We start from the raw sequence: 17,485 nt of genomic DNA on the forward strand, positions 1-17,485 counted from the left end.
TCTGAACTTCATCTGTCTAGTAGTGCACAGAACATCGAATGAATTGAATTTAGGCTTTTCTCTTGATTTGCATTTCACTTGGAGCTTTTGTAAACTCTCTGAGTCCTCTCTGGGAGTCGGGGTCACGGCAGAGGGAAGGACACTCAGGATGGACAGTGGTGGGTTCTCTGACCTTACCTGCACTCTCGTAGTTGTGGCCTTCTCATCGTGGAAGTGCTGGTACTGCAGTAGATATATCATGTGTGGTTTTCTCCTGGTTTAGGTGTGTTTCAGGGGAAACTGCAGTCCCCACCCATATAATGAACACTCCCCACCCATGTAGTGAACACTCCCCACCCATGTAGTGAACACTCCCCACCCATGTAGTGAACACTCCCCACCCATGTAGTGAACTCTCCCCACCCATGTAGTGAACACTCCCCACCCATGTAGTGAACACTCCCCACCCATTTACATGAACACTCCCCACCCATGTAGTGAACACTCCCCATCCATGTAGTGAACACTCCCCATCCATGTAGTGAACTCTCCCCACCCATGTAGTGAACTCTCCCCACCCATGTAGTGAGCACTTCCCACCCATGTAATGAGCACTCCCCACCCATGTAGTGAACATCTGTGTTCAGAGTCTCCATTGACTTCACAAGAGAAACTTGGACGCCGTTGTACGTGCTCAGTGGCTCCATTTCTTAAACTCCTTAAATGAGAGTTCAGAAAGGACACCCCCACCCCCACCCCGCCAGCTCATGTTGACTACCTCCCTCTTTTTTGTTTCAGAGGTGGTGGCCCAGTGGTGCACGCAGGGAGACCTCCTGGCAGTTGCTGGTATGGAGTGCCCAAGCCAGCTCAGTGACCTCCCCAATGGCCCTCTTCTGAAGAGTGCCATGGTCAAGTTCTACAACGTTCGTGGGGAGCACATCTTTACCCTGGACACGCTTGTGCAAGTAAGGACGTGTGTCGGACACACGCTGTGACAGCAGTGTGTTCATTTGCCCCCAGCTTCCATTAAGTACTCGTGAACTGCTTCTGCTCACTGTAATTTTCTTTGGCAGACTTTAATCTTTTGTTGACCATGAATTAAATTATAGGGTATAAACCAGAAGAAGTAAGGGGAAAAAAAGTTTTTGCCTTTTAACCAAAATGTATCCATTTCCATTCCTAAATGGTGGACAGTGAGTAAGCAGAGTGAGCTAGTGTTTATCATCTTTACAAAGTAAAAATCAGCAACTTGCAGAGAAGTAAATGGTGCATCTTCGTTTATTTACTCTGATTTTGTTTGTTATGCCAGTAATATACTTTTCCATTTAAGCTAAATTATTGTTGAACCATAAATAGGAAAGCTTAAAGGTCTTTAAAAGAGTGTGCATGTGCGGGCCCCTTTCTGTGTGTTCTTATTTCCCAGAAGTCTGTAGATTGCCTCGTTTCTGGTGTGGATCAGTTACAGTGGAGACACAGCCCCACTCTCATGGAGGTATAGTAGAGATAGGTCTGAGAGTGAGTTGATGGTTGATGGGGGTGATGATAAACTAGGGACTTACGTTCTAGTCTGACCCAGCTCATCAGAGAGACAGGTGTGCCAGATTTTAGGAAATTTGTAGTTGTGTGTGTGCTCAGTTGTGTCCAACTCTTTGCAACCCCCGTGGACTGTAACCCACCAGGCTCCTCTGTCCATGGGATTCTCCAGGCAAGCATTACTAGAGTGGGTTGCCATTTCCTCTTCCAGGGGCTCTTCCCTACCCAGGGATCAAACCTATGTGTCTTGTGTCTCCTGCATTGGCAGGTGAAGTCTTTATCACTGAGCCACCTGGGAATCCAGATGCCAGCACTAATTATCTAAATACATATATTTTCAATTGTAGTACAATACACATTTACTGTCTCAACCATTTTTTAAGTGTATTGCGCTATTGTGTAACCAATCTCCAGAACTGTTTCATCGTGTAAGACTGAAACTATGCCTTCTTGTTCCTGTGAATTTGACTATTCTACATACCTCATGTAAGTGGAACCATGCAGTGTCTGTCTTTTTGTGTCTGGCTTATTTCATCCGCATTGTAGCCCGTGTCAGAATTTCGTTCCTTTTTAAGGCTGAAGAATATGCTGTTGTATGTGTACAACTGCATCTTGTTCATCCATTCATCCATCAGTGGATGTCTGGTTTCCTTCCAGCTTTTGGCTATTATGAATAATGCTGCTGTGAACAGGAATATACAAATATCTCTCTGAGATGCTGCTTTCATTTCTATTGGATAAATGCCCAGAAGTTGAATTGCTAGGTTATATGGTAATTCTATTTCTAACTTTTTTGAGGCGCTTCCATAGTGTTTCCACAGTGGGTGCTCCAGTTTACACTCCCACCAGAAGTGCACAGAGACCCCCCACGTCCCTTGCTGTTTTCTGGCTTTTGGGTGGTAGCCATACAGATGGTCATGAGGTGGATCTCACTGTGGTTTTGATATGTGTATCCCCGATGATTAGTTTGGAGAAGGCAATGGCACCCCACTCCAGTACTCTTGCCTGGAAAATCCCATGGATGGAGGAGCCTGGTAGGCAGTCCATGGGGTCGCTAAGAGTCGGACACAACTGAGGGACTTCACTTTCACTTTCATTCATTGGAGAAGGAAATGGCAACCCACTCCAGTGTTCTTGCCTGGAGAATCCCAGGGACGGGGGAGCCTGGTGGGCTGCCGTTTATGGGGTCGCACAGAGTCGGACACAACTGAAACGACTTAGCAGCAGCAGCAGATGATTAGTTACATTGAGCATCTTTTCATGTACTTGTTGACCATGTGTATATCTTCCTTAGAAAAATGTCTGTTCAAGGCCATTGCCCATTTCCTAACTAGATTGTTTGGTTTTTTTGTTGTTGAGTTGTAGGATTTAAAAAAAAAAAAAAAAAGATGTTTATTGGTATTAGTTTTATTTATTTATTTATATAGGCTGCATTGCATGGCATGTGGGATCTTAGTTCCCCAACCAGGGATCGAACCTGAGCCCCTTGCAGTGGATGTGCAGATTCTTAACCATTGGACTGCTGGGAAGGTCCCAAGTTACAGGATTTAAATGTATGTTTCGACAATGTAAAATCTGTGAGCAGATAAGCATATTTGTTTGTTCATCTGTTCAAGCATCCAGCAAACATATTTTGCGGGGCTCCTATGCAGCTGGGCCCTGAGCTCAGAGCTCTGAGTGCTGGGGTATAGAAGGTGATGTAGGAGCCAGTCAAGGTAACAAGCTGGAGTCACGCCCCAGCCAGAGAAGGGCAGCGTGGTTTTAAAGTGAGGTTCAGTGTTCCCCAGGCCGCCTCTGCAACCCCTAGAGGCAGAAGTGGTACAAGCTGCCTGATACTAGGAATTGGAGAAATTTATGTAGCAGAAAGATGAAGAATGGAAGGAACTTAGGGTACTGGGAAGAAGGTTACAGAAATGGGCAGCCATGGAGTTGGAGTGGGAAGAAGCTCTGTGATCTGATACTGGCCAGAAAAAAGTCATAATCAGGCATTTTCAGAAAGAAGTGATAAACATAGGGTGGGAAGCGGTGCATGGATAGGAAATTCAAACTCCTGCTTTAGAAGTGAAGTGGTTCCAAGTGATGAGGCGAACCTGGGAAGCGCTAAAGTGGAGCAGAGTTGAGGCCGTTAGCAGGAGGCCAATGTGTGTGGCAAAGTAAATGTAGATATTGGAGTCCCTGTGTGTTTGAGATTGAAGAAGAGGTTACCTTACTTACACAGTAACTGTGACCCTACTGCCAGTCTGTTTCCTGGAACTTAGTATAGGCGCTCAGTAAGTACGTGTTCAGTGGATTGACAGATGGACAGTTATGGTTTCTTAGTTCTTTCTGTTGAATATTTGACCCAGCAGGCTGTGTGCCCTCAATCAGATCTCATGCCAGCTTTCTACCTCTAGGCTCACTGAGAGACAAGTAGGAGAACTTGGGAACTCTCAGCCCTTTCTGACTTAAGATCTTTTATGTCTGCTAGAGCATTTGTGAATTGAAGCGTTGAAACACACTCCCAGTGCACTGAGCATCGTCCATGATTCTGTCTGACTCGGCACCCTCCCCTGGCATCCCCCCACAGAGACTGTCCTTCCCGGCCATTTCAGCTTGGGGAAATCCATCGTCTCTGTTGTCCACACAGCCACGTCCTTTGGTAAATCTGCCCGAAGACTGCTACCCCTCTTCTCTGTGAACCTTCAGGGTATATACTACCTCTGGCACGTATTACACTTTTTTTGTTTATTTGTTTTACTTTCTTAAAGACCTCAGTTTCTCTATTTTTCTGATCTTCACTGTGCTTAGAATGCAGTAGAAGCTCAATGACCTTAACCATCTGCAAGCGTTCTCATCAGCTATCACATGAAACTAGCATAGATCCTGAGTTTAAGCCATTTGAGGCTCAGGGATAAGAGACAGACTGGCTATCTTATTTACCTTTGGAAAAGATAGTCACATAGCATCCCTGCATTTTAATAAACTGTTGACTCTTTTTTCATTTGAGGGTCTGTTTCAGCCATTGAAAAATTGCCTCAATAATACACAGTTAAATAATGATGCTCTTAAAAACCAAGTACAGTATCGATTGTGTGTGGCAGCAGCTTAACTGTCGTCTGTAATGATTCTAGAATCACGTGTCTGTACTGTGCTGTTCAAGTTGTCCAAAGGCAGGAACGTTTTTATGGCAGGAAGGAAGTTAGGCAGCTTATTGGGCTGTTTATAAAAAGAACTAAATGCAGTTTAGATTGGATAATTTATTTCCAAGTTAATGAGATTGTAGGTTATTACGCACAAAGCCAGTGCCCGGCACAGACTGGTGGCAGCCTCGCTTTAAAACGGATTCTCCTGAGTTACTCACAGCAGCAATGCTTGAGGCTGATGCTCTTAGAAGAAAATGCACTCTAATTCATTTTCCTTTCCTTCCTGCCTGTCATACTTTATAAGTCTAGAGTCCCATCTCACCAGCTGCTATCTGTGACCATCTCTATGTAATTGGGGGTTCCCAGGTAGCGCTAGTGGTAAAGAACCCACCCGCCAATGCAGGAGACGCCAGAGACGAGAGTTGGATCCGTGGGTCAGGAAAAGCCCCTGGAGGAGGGCATAGCAACACACTCCAGCATTCTTGCCTTGGAAACCCCATGGACAAAGGAGCCTGGTGGGCTGCAGTCCATCGGGTCGCAAAGAGTCAGACACAACTGAACCGGCTTAGTACGCATATATGTAATTGCATAACTGATCATCTGACCACAGAGTTTGAGGGTTAGCATCACTGACTGCAGTTCAAAGGCTTCAGTAATTCAGATCAGTGTGTTTTTGTTTGGTTTTGTTTGGTTGGATTGTTGGATTTTGGGGGTTTGTGTGTTTTAGCTTTATGAACTTTTTCTGTATTAAAGGCAGATTGGTAGAATCGCCTTAACATTCTGTAAGGTTCAGGTATTAATATAAGATATTTGGGTAAAAAATTAAAAGAGGAGGAAGATAGTATGGACACTGAAAAGTCAAGTGAGTGATTATGGTCATTGACTTTCTGTGCTCTTGAAGGAGACTCTTTTAGCAAAAACTGTACTTGCCTCCTTTTGTTGAGAATTAACTCTGCCTATTCTCACAAAGCTGGCATAGGTATGCTTTTCCCATTGTTTGCTGTAAATAGATGAAAAAGTTCTTTCCGGGGTTGTCTGCTTACAAAATTCAGGAATGGTGTGTGTTCTTTTAAAATGGAGGTTTGGACCTGTGGCGGATTCATTTTGATATTTGGCAAAACTAATACAATTATGTAAAGTTTAAAAATAAAATAAAATTTAAAAAAAAAAAAGAAAATCAATTAAAAAAAAATAAATAAATAAAATAAAATGGAGGTTTGGGTAAGTGAGTCCTGAGCCAGCTTTTATTACTGTGGCTTAGTTTTTGGTCAAATCATTGTAACTTAATACTCAGAATTGTCCATGGCACCAACCAACACAGTTTTACGGTGACTAGTCACCACCTTGGTCTATTTACAAGTGAACTGTTCTTGAAGGCTTTCCTTCTGTGTACATGCCTGTACAAATGTTGAATACCCTCTTCTGTCTGGGGCTGTGAAACATTTAAAGCGTATTTCCTCTGAAAGAGATACCCACCTTCTTAGGGGGAGCTTAGGCTTCCTTGGTGGCTCAGTGGTAAAAGTCAAAAAAGCCTGCCTGCCAATGCAGGAGATGTGGGTTCAATCCCTGGGTTGGGAAGACACCCTGGAGAAGGAAATGGCAACCCACTCCAGTATTCTTGCCTGAGAAATCTCATTGACAGAGGAGCCTGGCAGGCTATAGTCCATGGGGTTGCAAAGGGTCAGACACAACTGAGCGACTAAAGAACAACAGAAAGGAAGGCAGGTGATTGGGTAACAGGAGACCTCTCTGACATTCCCAGGGTCTGACTCCCCAGCAGGGCCTCATCACCCAGAAACCACCTAACTGGGTGGCCACCTTTTCTTTCTCTCAGGCCAATGTAGCTGGTTTGACCCTTTTGTTGTCTGTTGACTCTAATCCCACTTGAACAGCTTATCTTTAAGAAGGGAAGGACATCCTGCTTTTTATTTTTATCCCCTTCAAGTTTTTAGGGGCTTCTCTGATAGCTCAGTTGGTAAAGAATCTGCCTGCAATGCAGGAGACCCCAGTTCGATTCCTGAGTCAGGAAGATCTGCTGGAGAAGGGATAGGTTACCCACTCCAGTATTCTTGGGCTTCCCTTGTGGCTCAGCTGGTAAAGAATCTGCCTGCAATGTAAGAGAGCTGAGTTCGATTCCTGGGTTGGGATGATCCCCTGGAGAAGGGAAAGGCTACGCACTCTAGTATTCTGGCCTGGAGATTCCATGGACTGTACGGGCCGTGGGGTCGCAAAGAGTCGGACATGACTGAGCGACTTTCACTTTGCTAAGTTATCAGAGGACCCCATGCAGTGCACACAGTTAGTGGAGTAGTGGGAAGCTTTGGGCTCCGGTCAGAGGCATCATCTTTGTGTCCACATCCACAGCTCCCTCGTGTCAGGCCTCAGCTGAGACTTCCTCCGGGGACACCTTCTCTGTCCCCCTCCTGAAATGACCCCTGCTCCTCCTCTGGCCCTTGTCTTACTGCTCTTACCTCGCGGCGTTGTCACCCTCGGACACCATCAGGCCGTCTGTCCCTGTCACAGAGCCCAAGACCCTCCTGTCTCCCCTCCTTCCTCAGAGCCTCAGGCCCGTGAAGCAGGGAATTCCTTTTCTTCTGTGTCAATCCCCAGATGCCCAGCAGGTGTCCGGCCCGCTACATACACTTTACAGGGACTCACTGATGGACTGATGGCAGCTCATAGGCAAGTGTGATTGGTGGACGCACGGCACGGATCATTGGCAGCAGGAGGTGAGGTCAGGAGCTCCTTGGCGTCTCCTCATGTGCTGTAAGGAGTTGAAACCGGCCGTTGACCATCCGTGACACTGTGGCCAGGGAGGCTGAGGGAGCAGACTCTCCCCTCTCCTCATAAGGGGCTGGCGTCTGCCACAGAGAGAGGGCAGCCTGACCGTCCACAGCTGCTCCCCAGCTCCCTGTGAACGTCGCACATCTCCAGCCAGGGGCCACCTGTGTCTGTCCAGCACATTCACCAGGGCACCAGGTTTCTGCCACACCAGTGCTCCTGAAATGCAGCTCAGTGTCTTGTCTTGTGCCTCAGATTTACGTGCAAAATACCTACAACAGATTAAAATCTGAATATTATCAACTCCACACCTCTAGCTTTCGTTCTAAAAATAGTCATTTTGTGCAATTTGAGAAAGCGATGAAGCCTACAGATTTGCATGAGTTTTTCCCTAGCAGACGACAGCTGTTCAAACAAAAACATCATCTGTGGGCGTCGTGTGTATCCAGGTTTGCTGGAAGAGAATGTTGGGCAGACACGGTTCTCTTCGGCTGCAGCTGACCCTGGGCGGGGGGTTGTGCCTGGAGAAGACATGCCCCGTGTGTGAGGCTGGGTTGGACGAGACCGGGGAATGCCTGTCCCACCTACAGATGGGGCCCCAGAAATGGCTGAGGGCGAGGCCGCTGGATGGAGGCGCCCCACCCTGTGTCTGTGCCGCCACCTTGACTCCTGTGCTTTCTGAGACAACACAGCACTTACAGTGAGGGCTCGTAGGCTGGGGCCCCAGTGAACAGCACAAGAAGGCGAGCACCAGCGGGAAGCGAGCCTTGTAGAGAGGAGGAGGACGTGTAGGCACCTGTGCAAGTAAACACAAGGTATAAAAGGATTTTGTGGTGTGTGTTCATTTTCTTACTTATTTCCAGCTTTATTAAGATTTATTTGATATGAACACTTTGTGAGTTTCAGGTGTACAGGGTGTGGATTTGATACACTTATATATTATAGTATGACTAAGCATGATTATGCTACTAAAAGAACTTTTGTCCTAAACTGCACTAATGGGAAGGTAGTTGCTGATGCCAAGAAGTTTGGGGGGGTATGTTTTTTTCTGTGTTGTCTGCCTTGTCATCGGCTGTGATCACATCTTGTTGTCAGTTAACAGTGTTCTCTGTTGGGTCTACCCTCTGTGAGGGATCCTCTTACAAGGAGGCCCATCTTGGAAGTAGTCTGAAGGCCCCAGACTGAGCGCCAGGCCCCATGGGCCTCCTCCAGGGGACCGCGGCCGTGGTCCCACGCAGCGGCTGCCCAGCCTTGTTGTGATGGCAATGAAAGATGAATTATCTCCAGCCTTGCATTTTGTTTTTAATTTGAAACCAGAATTAGCTGACCCTGGAGGCTATTTTAAGCTAGTGTCTTCATGTGTTCCTTTTATCTCGACGATTGTCACTGAAGTATCATGAAAGTTCTCCTATCTGTTTCATATGCAAGACCTGGTGTCCCCTCTTCCAATCCTGGCAGCCCCTCAGGACTCCATTAAATTAGGACTCCATCTGCCCGGATCGGAAGGAGCAGATTCTCTCGCTGCTTCTCCATCACAGCCCTCCACCTCTTTCTTTCTTCCTTGGCCGATGGAACCCCTGAGCTTTGGATTTCTTTTCCCCGATGCAGCCAGTTTCTGACTCGCCTATTTGGCTATCATCCTCCTTTTTCAAAGCAAATAACATCCACAGACCTCTAGAGCAGCTGCCACAGAAACTGTGTTCCTCTCTCTGCCCTTTCCTACCCTGTCAGCAGCTCAGGGATAGCTGAGAATCTGTGGGTTGTCACCTGTGATGGGTCCCAGAAGCACTGTTATCTTTCGTCTCCTTTAATCCTCACAGCCCCCATTTTACTCATGAAAAAGTACAAGACTTCCAGGGTTATATAATATTCCCTGGGTCACAAGCTTGTGGCTTGAATCCAGTGTTGACCTGACTATCTGAAATGGTCCTTGTTAGGACCAAAGTGATGGGCCATCTGGTCTACCTCCTCACTACCCCTCCAAGCCTTGGATTACTACTGGTTACTTCAGGATCCAAGTAGTCAGGGCCTCAGTAAGGAAAAGGGGTTACTGTACCCCAGGCTAAGTGCATCCCCTGGCAGAAATGTCATTATATGAAGCTCAGGTAGGTTTTTTTGTCACCTAATTTAATGAGATAATCCATGTGAAAGAGTTTTGTAACACCGTTCTGGTGCTTTGGGCTCTGGCCTGGGGACCTAACTGCTATTCACCGACAGTACTGACTCTTTATCATATGGATTTAATGTTCTCTATTGTGCTTTTTAAAACCAACCTGCTGCAGATCTGTGAGATGACTTTGTTTTGCTCAACACGGGGTGCGTGACCTCGGTTTGCTCTCCCAAGAGTCCAGGCTGACTCGTCCTCCCTTCCCTCCCCGGCAGCGCCCCATCGTCTCCATCTGCTGGGGACACCGGGACTCACGGCTGCTGATGGCTTCGGGACCGGCCCTGTACGTGGTGCGCGTGGAGCACCGGGTGTCCAGCCTGCAGCTGCTGTGCCAGCAGGCCATCGCCAGTGCCCTGCGCGAGGACAAGGACGTCAGCAAGCTGACCCTGCCCCCCCGCCTTTGCTCCTACCTCTCCACTGCCTTCATTCCCACCATCAAGGTGAAGCCCCCCACCGCCTCCTCCCTCACCCTGCCCGCCTGCCCCCAAGGGACCACAGGGAGGAGGGTGGGGTCAGGGAGATGGGCGAGAGTCTGCAAGCAGAGCACCAGTCACGTGGCACCCATAGTCTGCCATTGTCCTCCCCCTGTGCAGTCCACCCCTCGCGTCTGTGTCCAAGGCAGGTTGGCCCTGGGTGATGGAACTGATCTTCTCGTGGCAAAGGTAGCGTTCTGAGCCTGACCGCGTGGCCCTCCCAATGACCAGTCTGTCGGTTCAGTCCTGACTCAGTGGCAGCCGCTGCCGTGATTCCCATGTGCAAGAGCAGGGCACGTGTTCCTGGAAGTCAGATAGCTCTTCATCCACAGTTACTGGAGTGGTCAGGATTGGGCCCCATTCAGTCCTAGGGTCTGTTCTCACCCCTGTGCTCAGGAGGCCAACCCCACATAGCACTGACTGCCAGCTGTAACTTGGCAGTAACCCGGGACCTAGTATGTTCTTGGAGTGGGTGGACTGTGCTGCCAGTCGCTGTTTAAGGGCAGCTTTCCCTCCTACCCTCTGGGCCTCCCTCTGCTCCTTAGGTTCTCTTCTGTACAATATTCTCCTTTTGTTTTCTGTCTTGCTTCTAAGTATCACACGGGCTTTTGGTTACTTTTTCTCTAAAACATCAGAGTTTTAGAACCTGTTATGATTCCCCCCCCCCCCCACCCCGAGTTGGTTTACAGTCTTAGTTCTGCAGTAGCGATTCTCAACCCTGGCTGCATTCAAGTCACCTGGGGAGTTTTGAGAACATGCCTGTGCCCAGGCCTGCCCACAGGTTCCAGTTCCACTGTCTGAGGTGGGGTCCTGGCTGAGGTCTTTGGAGAGTCCCATGGGCCCCCAGAGCCATGAGTCCCTGAGCTGCGGCCAGCGCAGAGTCGCCGGTGAGGCCCACACGCTCTTCCTTCCGTGTCCTGCCTGCAGCCCCCAATTCCAGACCCCAACAACATGCGGGACTTCGTCAGCTACCCGTCGGCTGGCAGCGAGCGGCTGCACTGCACCATGAAGCGCACGGAGGACGACCCGGAGGTGGGCGGCCCGTGCTACACGCTCTACCTGGAGCACCTGGGCGGGCTGGTCCCCATCCTCAAGGGCCGGCGCGTCAGCAAGCTGAGGCCCGAGTTCGTCATCATGGACCCGCGGACCGACAGCCGAGCAGGTGGGGCCCTCCCCCGGGGCACGGTGGCCCGTGTGGAGGTGGGGCCTGTGGATGAAGCACGAGCCGGCCTCTGCTGGCCAGTAGGGTCCTTGAAGCCGCTGTTTCTCTGTTAAAAGTTAAGGCTTCTCTAAATGCTCCTTCTGCCGGGGTTATGAAAGTGTTCCGTAGGGCTCTGTGGGGTCGGGGCTGTGGTGAGAGGCAGCCAGCAGCTGCCTCTGCGGGTTACTTATCAGGTATTCACTGAGGACCTTATGTGCTGTGAAGGCCGTAGTGGGGGCGGGCAGAGGGAACGAGAGAGTTAAAGCTTCTGAACCTCCAGCCCACTCCTCAGCCTCCCTCTAGAATCTTACTTCTGCTCCTTGCTCATCCACCATTAGCTGCTTGTTAGCTGACTGCCGAGAGTAGTGTCCCACTCATCCATAGAGATCTGGCATGATGGGCCAGCCCGTCCATCCAGGAGCTCCCCCAGACTGGTCTCCATGAGTGCACCCAGGTGCTCCCTGCGCAGTTCTCCCGGGAGCCTCCCTCTCCTTCCTCCCTCCCTTCTCCCTCTGGACAGCACTCTCCCCTGCACCTGCCCCCACAGCTGTATTTTGGACACATATAGCTTGTCTGCTTCCACTGCTCCACAGCTGGAAAGGAGTTTGGCCTCAGATGAATTGTACACGGTGTTTCCCCCATGTCTGACTCAGATTTACATGGGACCTTGGGCTTTAGAAGAGAGTGTTGATGCTGGAATGAGGCAGAAGACTTGGGGGCTGCCAGGACGGGGTGAGTGTATCTTGCACGGGAGAGGGACAAGAATTTGAGCATGGCAGCAGGCTAGGGTGCTGCAGACCATGTTTGGAGACAGGGCTTTTAGGGGCAATTACGACTGAAGGAGGCTGTAAGGGTGGGGTCCTAATCCAGTATGACCGTGGCCTTGCAAAGAGGAGAGAGGTCTCTGGTCTGTCCACACGTGCACGCCATGTAAGGACATGAGGCAGGACTGTCAGCAGGAAGGGAGAGCGCCATCGCCAAAACCTGATCCTGCTGGCACCCTGATCCCGGACTTCCAGCCTCCAGACTGAGAAAGTAAATTTCTGTTGTCTAAGCCCATGTGAGGTATTTTTGCCATAAGCTTTGTTCCATAGACACCTTTGCTCTGAGCATTTTCGCTGTGAAAAAAACAATAATTCACTGACAGTTTGGTTTGACAGCTTGGTTTCAGCTGGTTGAAATGGCAGTAGTATTAGGGGATGGGACCTTGGGGAGGTGATTAGTTCAAGAGGGCAGGGCCTACATATCATGAGCTCAGTGCCTTATAAAAAGGGCTGCAGTAAGATTAGCGGCCCCTCCTGCCGCAGGAGGGCACAGTGAGAAGCCCGCAGTCCACAGCCCTGAAGAGGGCAGGACCGGAACCCAGCCATGCTGGCCCCCTGATCTGGGACATCCAGCCTCTAAAACGGCAAGACTTTAATTTCTGTTGTTTATAAGCCACCTGGTGTGTGGTATATTATTATAGCAGCCTGAACAGACTAAGACATTAGTGAGAAAAAGAGCAAGTAGTGGGTCCCATAGCAGTGGTGAAATCCTGGCCTACACAAGTGGGTCAGTGCTGAGTGGACAGTGTGTTTGTTGCAGAACTTGCTCAGGTCAGCGGACTGGCTCATTGCTCAGGAACACGTGGAAGCGTCCTGTGGGCTCACAGGGGTTTCTGAATCGTGGCCAAGCTTCCTCTGATCCTGGAATAGTTTGTAATTATCTAATTATCAATAAAGCACTACTCGGGGCGGGTGATGGGGCTCGGATGCCCAGCACTGGGGCTTGCTGGGTGCAGGAGTTGTGTTCCCCAGTCTGGGCAGCAGTTTAGGGCTGCGTGGTGACACAGATGGGGTGTCAGCGGTCTCTGTGCCTGGCTGTTCTGCTCTGCCTCCTGTGGCCTCCGAGAGGCCCCTGTCTGCAGATGTCACCTCCATATGCTCAGAAACCTAGAGACTGGTTTGAATGAACAAACTCATCCTTGTAGATGTAAGTAGCCCTTTTGAACGACCAGATCTCTCATGTTCTAGAAATAATTTCATTCGGCTTCTTTATTACTTTGCCAGGTAATGTTCTTGGAGCCCCCAAGGGATGAGGAAGTCAGCAAAGGAGAAGGGTATTTTGGGGGAAAAGTCTAACATGAACTCCATCTGCTCTGTGGCTTTGTGACGGCCCACTCCCCACATATCACCTTTGGCCCGGGGCCTCCATCTCTGGCCTGGTGGCCGGCTGGCTCCCACACGGGCCCCTCCGTGGAGTCCACAGCTGCCGCTCGGTATCTGCTGCTGGGGTCCTCTTCCACCCGTTGCTCAGAGCAGGTTGGAACCCACTGGAGGGTCTTCCCAGGTCCCGGGTCAGCACCAGGCCCCCAGTGATGGGGCTGGGAGGGCCCTGAGTCAGCAAGCCGCTTGCGTGGCCTGGGTCCCAGGGCTGCTGAGAGCCTGTGTGGGCCCAGACCGATGCTGGGGGGTCCCGTGGCGCGAGAGCACAGCCGATTTGCCTCCAGCTTTCCATACGGTAAATGTGGCCAGGCTGTTTTTTACATTCCAGAAGCGTTACAGTTCATACCTGTGTTGATAGCAACTGGCATAGCATGAAAATGTAGAAGGAAAACTGCCCCTGCCTGTTTCAACCTCTAGACTAAAAATGACGGCCTGTGGAGTGAGTCTGTCCTCTGGTTTCCAATAACGACCACTGCTGGGGGCTAATCGGCGTCACTCCCCTAAATGTTGCTGCTTGGTGTCTCACCAGATGAAATCTATGGAAACAGCTTGATTTCCACCATGATCGACAGCTGCAACTGCTCAGACTCCAGCGACATTGAACTGAGTGATGACTGGGCTGCCAAGAAGTCTCCCAAAATCTCCCGGGCTAGCAAATCACCCAAACTCCCAAGGTAACCTGGACGTGCAGGAGTGTGCTCCCTGCTGTGTGTCTCTGGAGATGTGTCGGGTGTGTCTGCGGCAGAGTCCCACTGAAATCGACAGCTGAGGGGCAAAGGCAGCCACCTTTCATCCAGAAGGCCTGCCTGCAGCCATCTCAGCTTCCCTCATCCTCTCCTTTGCAGCAGAAAAAGACATCTGGGAGGAGGTCTGCTAAGCACACAGAACTTCCAGGGGTCAGCACCGATGGTGGGTGCTATGGGGGTCACAGCCAGGGAGCTTATTTTATCTTCCACTTTGAGAAGAGTAAGGAAGAGGGTTTACAGTGTATGTAGCATGTTAAAGAGAAAGTCAAATTGTTGTTCAGTTGCCCAGTCGTGTCCAACTCTTTGCGACCCCATGGACTGCAGCACGCCAGGCGTCCCTGTCCCTCACCAGCTCCCAAAGTTTGCCCAAGTTCATGTCCATTGCATCAGTGATACCATTCAGCTGTCTCATCCTCTAGCGCCGTCTTCTCCTTATGCCCTCAATCTTTCCCAGCATCAGGGACTTTTCCACTGAGTCAGCTGTTTGCATCAGATGACCAAAATTCAGGAGTTTCAGCTTTAGCATCAGTCCTTCCAATGAGTATTCAGGGTTGATTTCCCTTAAGATTGGCTGGTTTGATCTCCTTGCTGTCCAAGGGACTCTCAGAAGTCTTCTCCAACACCACAGTTTGAAGGCATCAATTCTTTGGCACTCAGCCTTATTTACGGTCCAGCTCTCACAACTGTACGTGACCACTGGGAAGACCATAGCTTTGACTATACGGACCTTTGTCGGCAGAGCAATATCTCAGCTTTTCAACACACTGTCTAGGTTTGTCATAGCTTTCCTGCCAAGAAGCAAATGTCTTCTGATTTCATGGCTGCAGTCAGCATCTGCAGTGATCTTAGAGCCCACAAAGAGGAAATCAGTCACTACTTCCACCTTTTGCCTTCTATTTGCCATGAAGTAATGGAGCCAGATGCCATGATCTTAGTTTTTTTAATATTTCTTTTTAAGCCGGCTCTTTCACTCTCCTCTTTCACGCTCATTAGGAGGCTCTTTAGTTCCTCTTTGCTTTCTGCCATCAGAGTGGTATCATCTGCATATCTGAGTTTGCTGATGTTTCTCCCACCTATCTTGATTCTAGCCTACAACTCATCCAGCCTGGCATTCCTCATGATGTGCCCAGTGTATGGATTAAACAAGCAGGGTGACAGCAGACAGCCCTGCCTTACTCCTTTCTCAATCTTGTTTTATCTTCTACTTTGAGAGGAATAAAGAAGAGGTTTTTACATTGTATGTAATGTGTTAAAGAAAATGTCAATTACATGCCTATAATTCTGTAATGGGAAAGTAGTGAACTAAAAAATAATAATCCTAAAGTTTGTCATAAGGAATGGCAAAACGCTGAGAGTAGACGGAAGGGCCTTTGTTGTTACAGATAAGAAACCCAACATTCCCTGTCCCAGCTCCCTGGCCTGGACACCGATTTCCTTAAAGGGTGCATTGATCGTCACTGAGACCCTCACCTCTAAATATCCTCTAAAGTTCCTGGGTGTTGCAGTCTTCAGAGCTGGCCCTCCTTCCTGCCATCTCCAAGTGAATCCCCCTACCTGGCAGCCAGGCTGGTTGTCCTCAACACGAGAGCTTTAACCAGCTCCGTCCTCCTCAGCCCTAGATGTCTTATCGAGTCCTCAAGCCCATATAAGCGGAGAAGGCAGTGGCACCCCACTCCAGTACTTTGCCTGGAAAATCCCACAGGCCGAGGAGCCTGGTGGACTGCAGTCCATGAGGTCACTAAGAGTCGGACACGACTGAGCGACTTCACTTTGACTTTTCACTTTCATGCATTGGAGAAGGAAATGGAAACCCACTCCAGTGTTCTTGCCTGGAGAATCCCAGGGAGGGGGAGCCTGGTGGGCTACCGTCTATGGGGTCGCACAGAGTCAGACATGACTGAAGCGACTTAGCAGCAGCAGCAGCAGCAAGCCCATATATGTGAGACTCAGTGTTGCTCCGTCATAGAGTGCCATCAGCCTTACCATATTCATCTTTATAATACTGTACTGTCTGAGGCAGATTGGCGTTAAACACATGTCCCCTATGTCATAACCACGGAAACTGAAGGAAAACTTTAGATCTGCTGCTGCTGCTAAGTCGCTTCAGTCGTGTCCAACTCTGTGCGACCCCATAGACGGCAGCCCACCAGGCTCCCCCGTCCCTGGGATTCTCTGGGCAAGAACACTGGAGTGGGTTGCCATTTCCTTCTCCATTGCGTGAAAGTGAAAAGTGAAAGTGAAGTCACTCAGTTGCGTCCAACTGGTAGCGACCCCGTGGACTGAAGCCTACCAGGCTCCTCCATCCATGGGATTTTCTAGGCAAGAGTACTGGAGTGGCTTGCCATTGCCTTCTCCATTAGATCTGCTAGTTTAGTTTAAATATAGTGGCAAAATGCTAGGTCAGTCTGTTGAAATCCAAATATCATGTATTAGGACCTGTGAAGTTGTTGTGGCCTTCAGGTGAGAAATAACTCTTCCCACCCACCATTTTCCCCAGGATTAATTTTGTAAACCCCTGACAGAATGCATTTCTAAACACACTATTTGTTGTTGTTGGTTAGCTGCTAAGTCGTGTCTGACACTTTTGCAACCCACTAGGCTCCACCATCCATGGGATTTCCCAGGCAGGTATACTAGAGTGGGTTGCCGTTTCCTTCTGCAGAGGATCTTCCTGACTCATGAATTGAACCCACATCTCCTGCACTGTAGGTGAATGCTTTACCACTGAGCCACCTGGGAGGCCCACTATTAGTAGAAAGTGAAAGTTAATTCTCAAGTGAAAGCATTAGTTGTTCTGCTGCTGCTGCTGCTAATAAGTCACTTCAGTCGTGTCGGACTCTTTGTGACCCCACAGATGGCAGCCCACCAGGCTCCCCCGTCCCTGGGATTCTCCAGGCAAGAACACTGGAGTGGGTTTCCATTTCCTTCTCCAATGCATGAAAGTGAAAAGTCAAAGTGAAATCGCTCAGTCGTGTCCGACCCTCAGCGACCCCATGGACTGCAGCCTACCAGGCTCCTCCATCCATGGGATTTTCCAGGCAAGAGTACTGGAGTGGGGTGCCATTGCCTTCTCCGGTTAGTTGCTCAGTTGTGTCCAACTCTTTGCAACCCTATGGACTGGGGCCTGCCAGGTTTCTCTGTCCCTGAAATTCTCCAGGCAAGAATACTGGAGTGGGGTAGCCATTCCCTTCTCCAGGGGATCTTCCCAACCCAGGGATCGAACCCAGGTCTCCTGCATTGCTGGCAGATTCTTTACCATCTGAGCCACCAGAGAAGCCT

The 17,485-nt window shown here is 49.5% G+C and overlaps 1 protein-coding gene across 24 annotated transcripts in view; it reads left to right on the forward strand.

Moving 5' to 3' along the window:
• TULP4 (TUB like protein 4) overlaps positions 1 to 17,485 on the forward strand; it is a 221,772-nt gene that overhangs the window by 191,948 nt on the left and 12,339 nt on the right. For all 24 annotated transcript variants that reach the window (XM_055536090.1, XM_055536105.1, XM_055536103.1 and 21 more), the window contains 4 exons: positions 778 to 944; positions 9,798 to 10,022; positions 10,983 to 11,217; positions 13,990 to 14,134. In XM_055536090.1, the coding sequence (XP_055392065.1) occupies positions 778 to 944; positions 9,798 to 10,022; positions 10,983 to 11,217; positions 13,990 to 14,134 (772 nt within the window). The remainder of the gene's footprint in view (positions 1 to 777; positions 945 to 9,797; positions 10,023 to 10,982; positions 11,218 to 13,989; positions 14,135 to 17,485) is intronic.

The sequence above is a fragment of the Bubalus kerabau genome, chromosome 9 (assembly GCF_029407905.1).
Source record: "Bubalus kerabau isolate K-KA32 ecotype Philippines breed swamp buffalo chromosome 9, PCC_UOA_SB_1v2, whole genome shotgun sequence".
Lineage (NCBI taxonomy): Eukaryota > Metazoa > Chordata > Mammalia > Artiodactyla > Bovidae > Bubalus > Bubalus kerabau.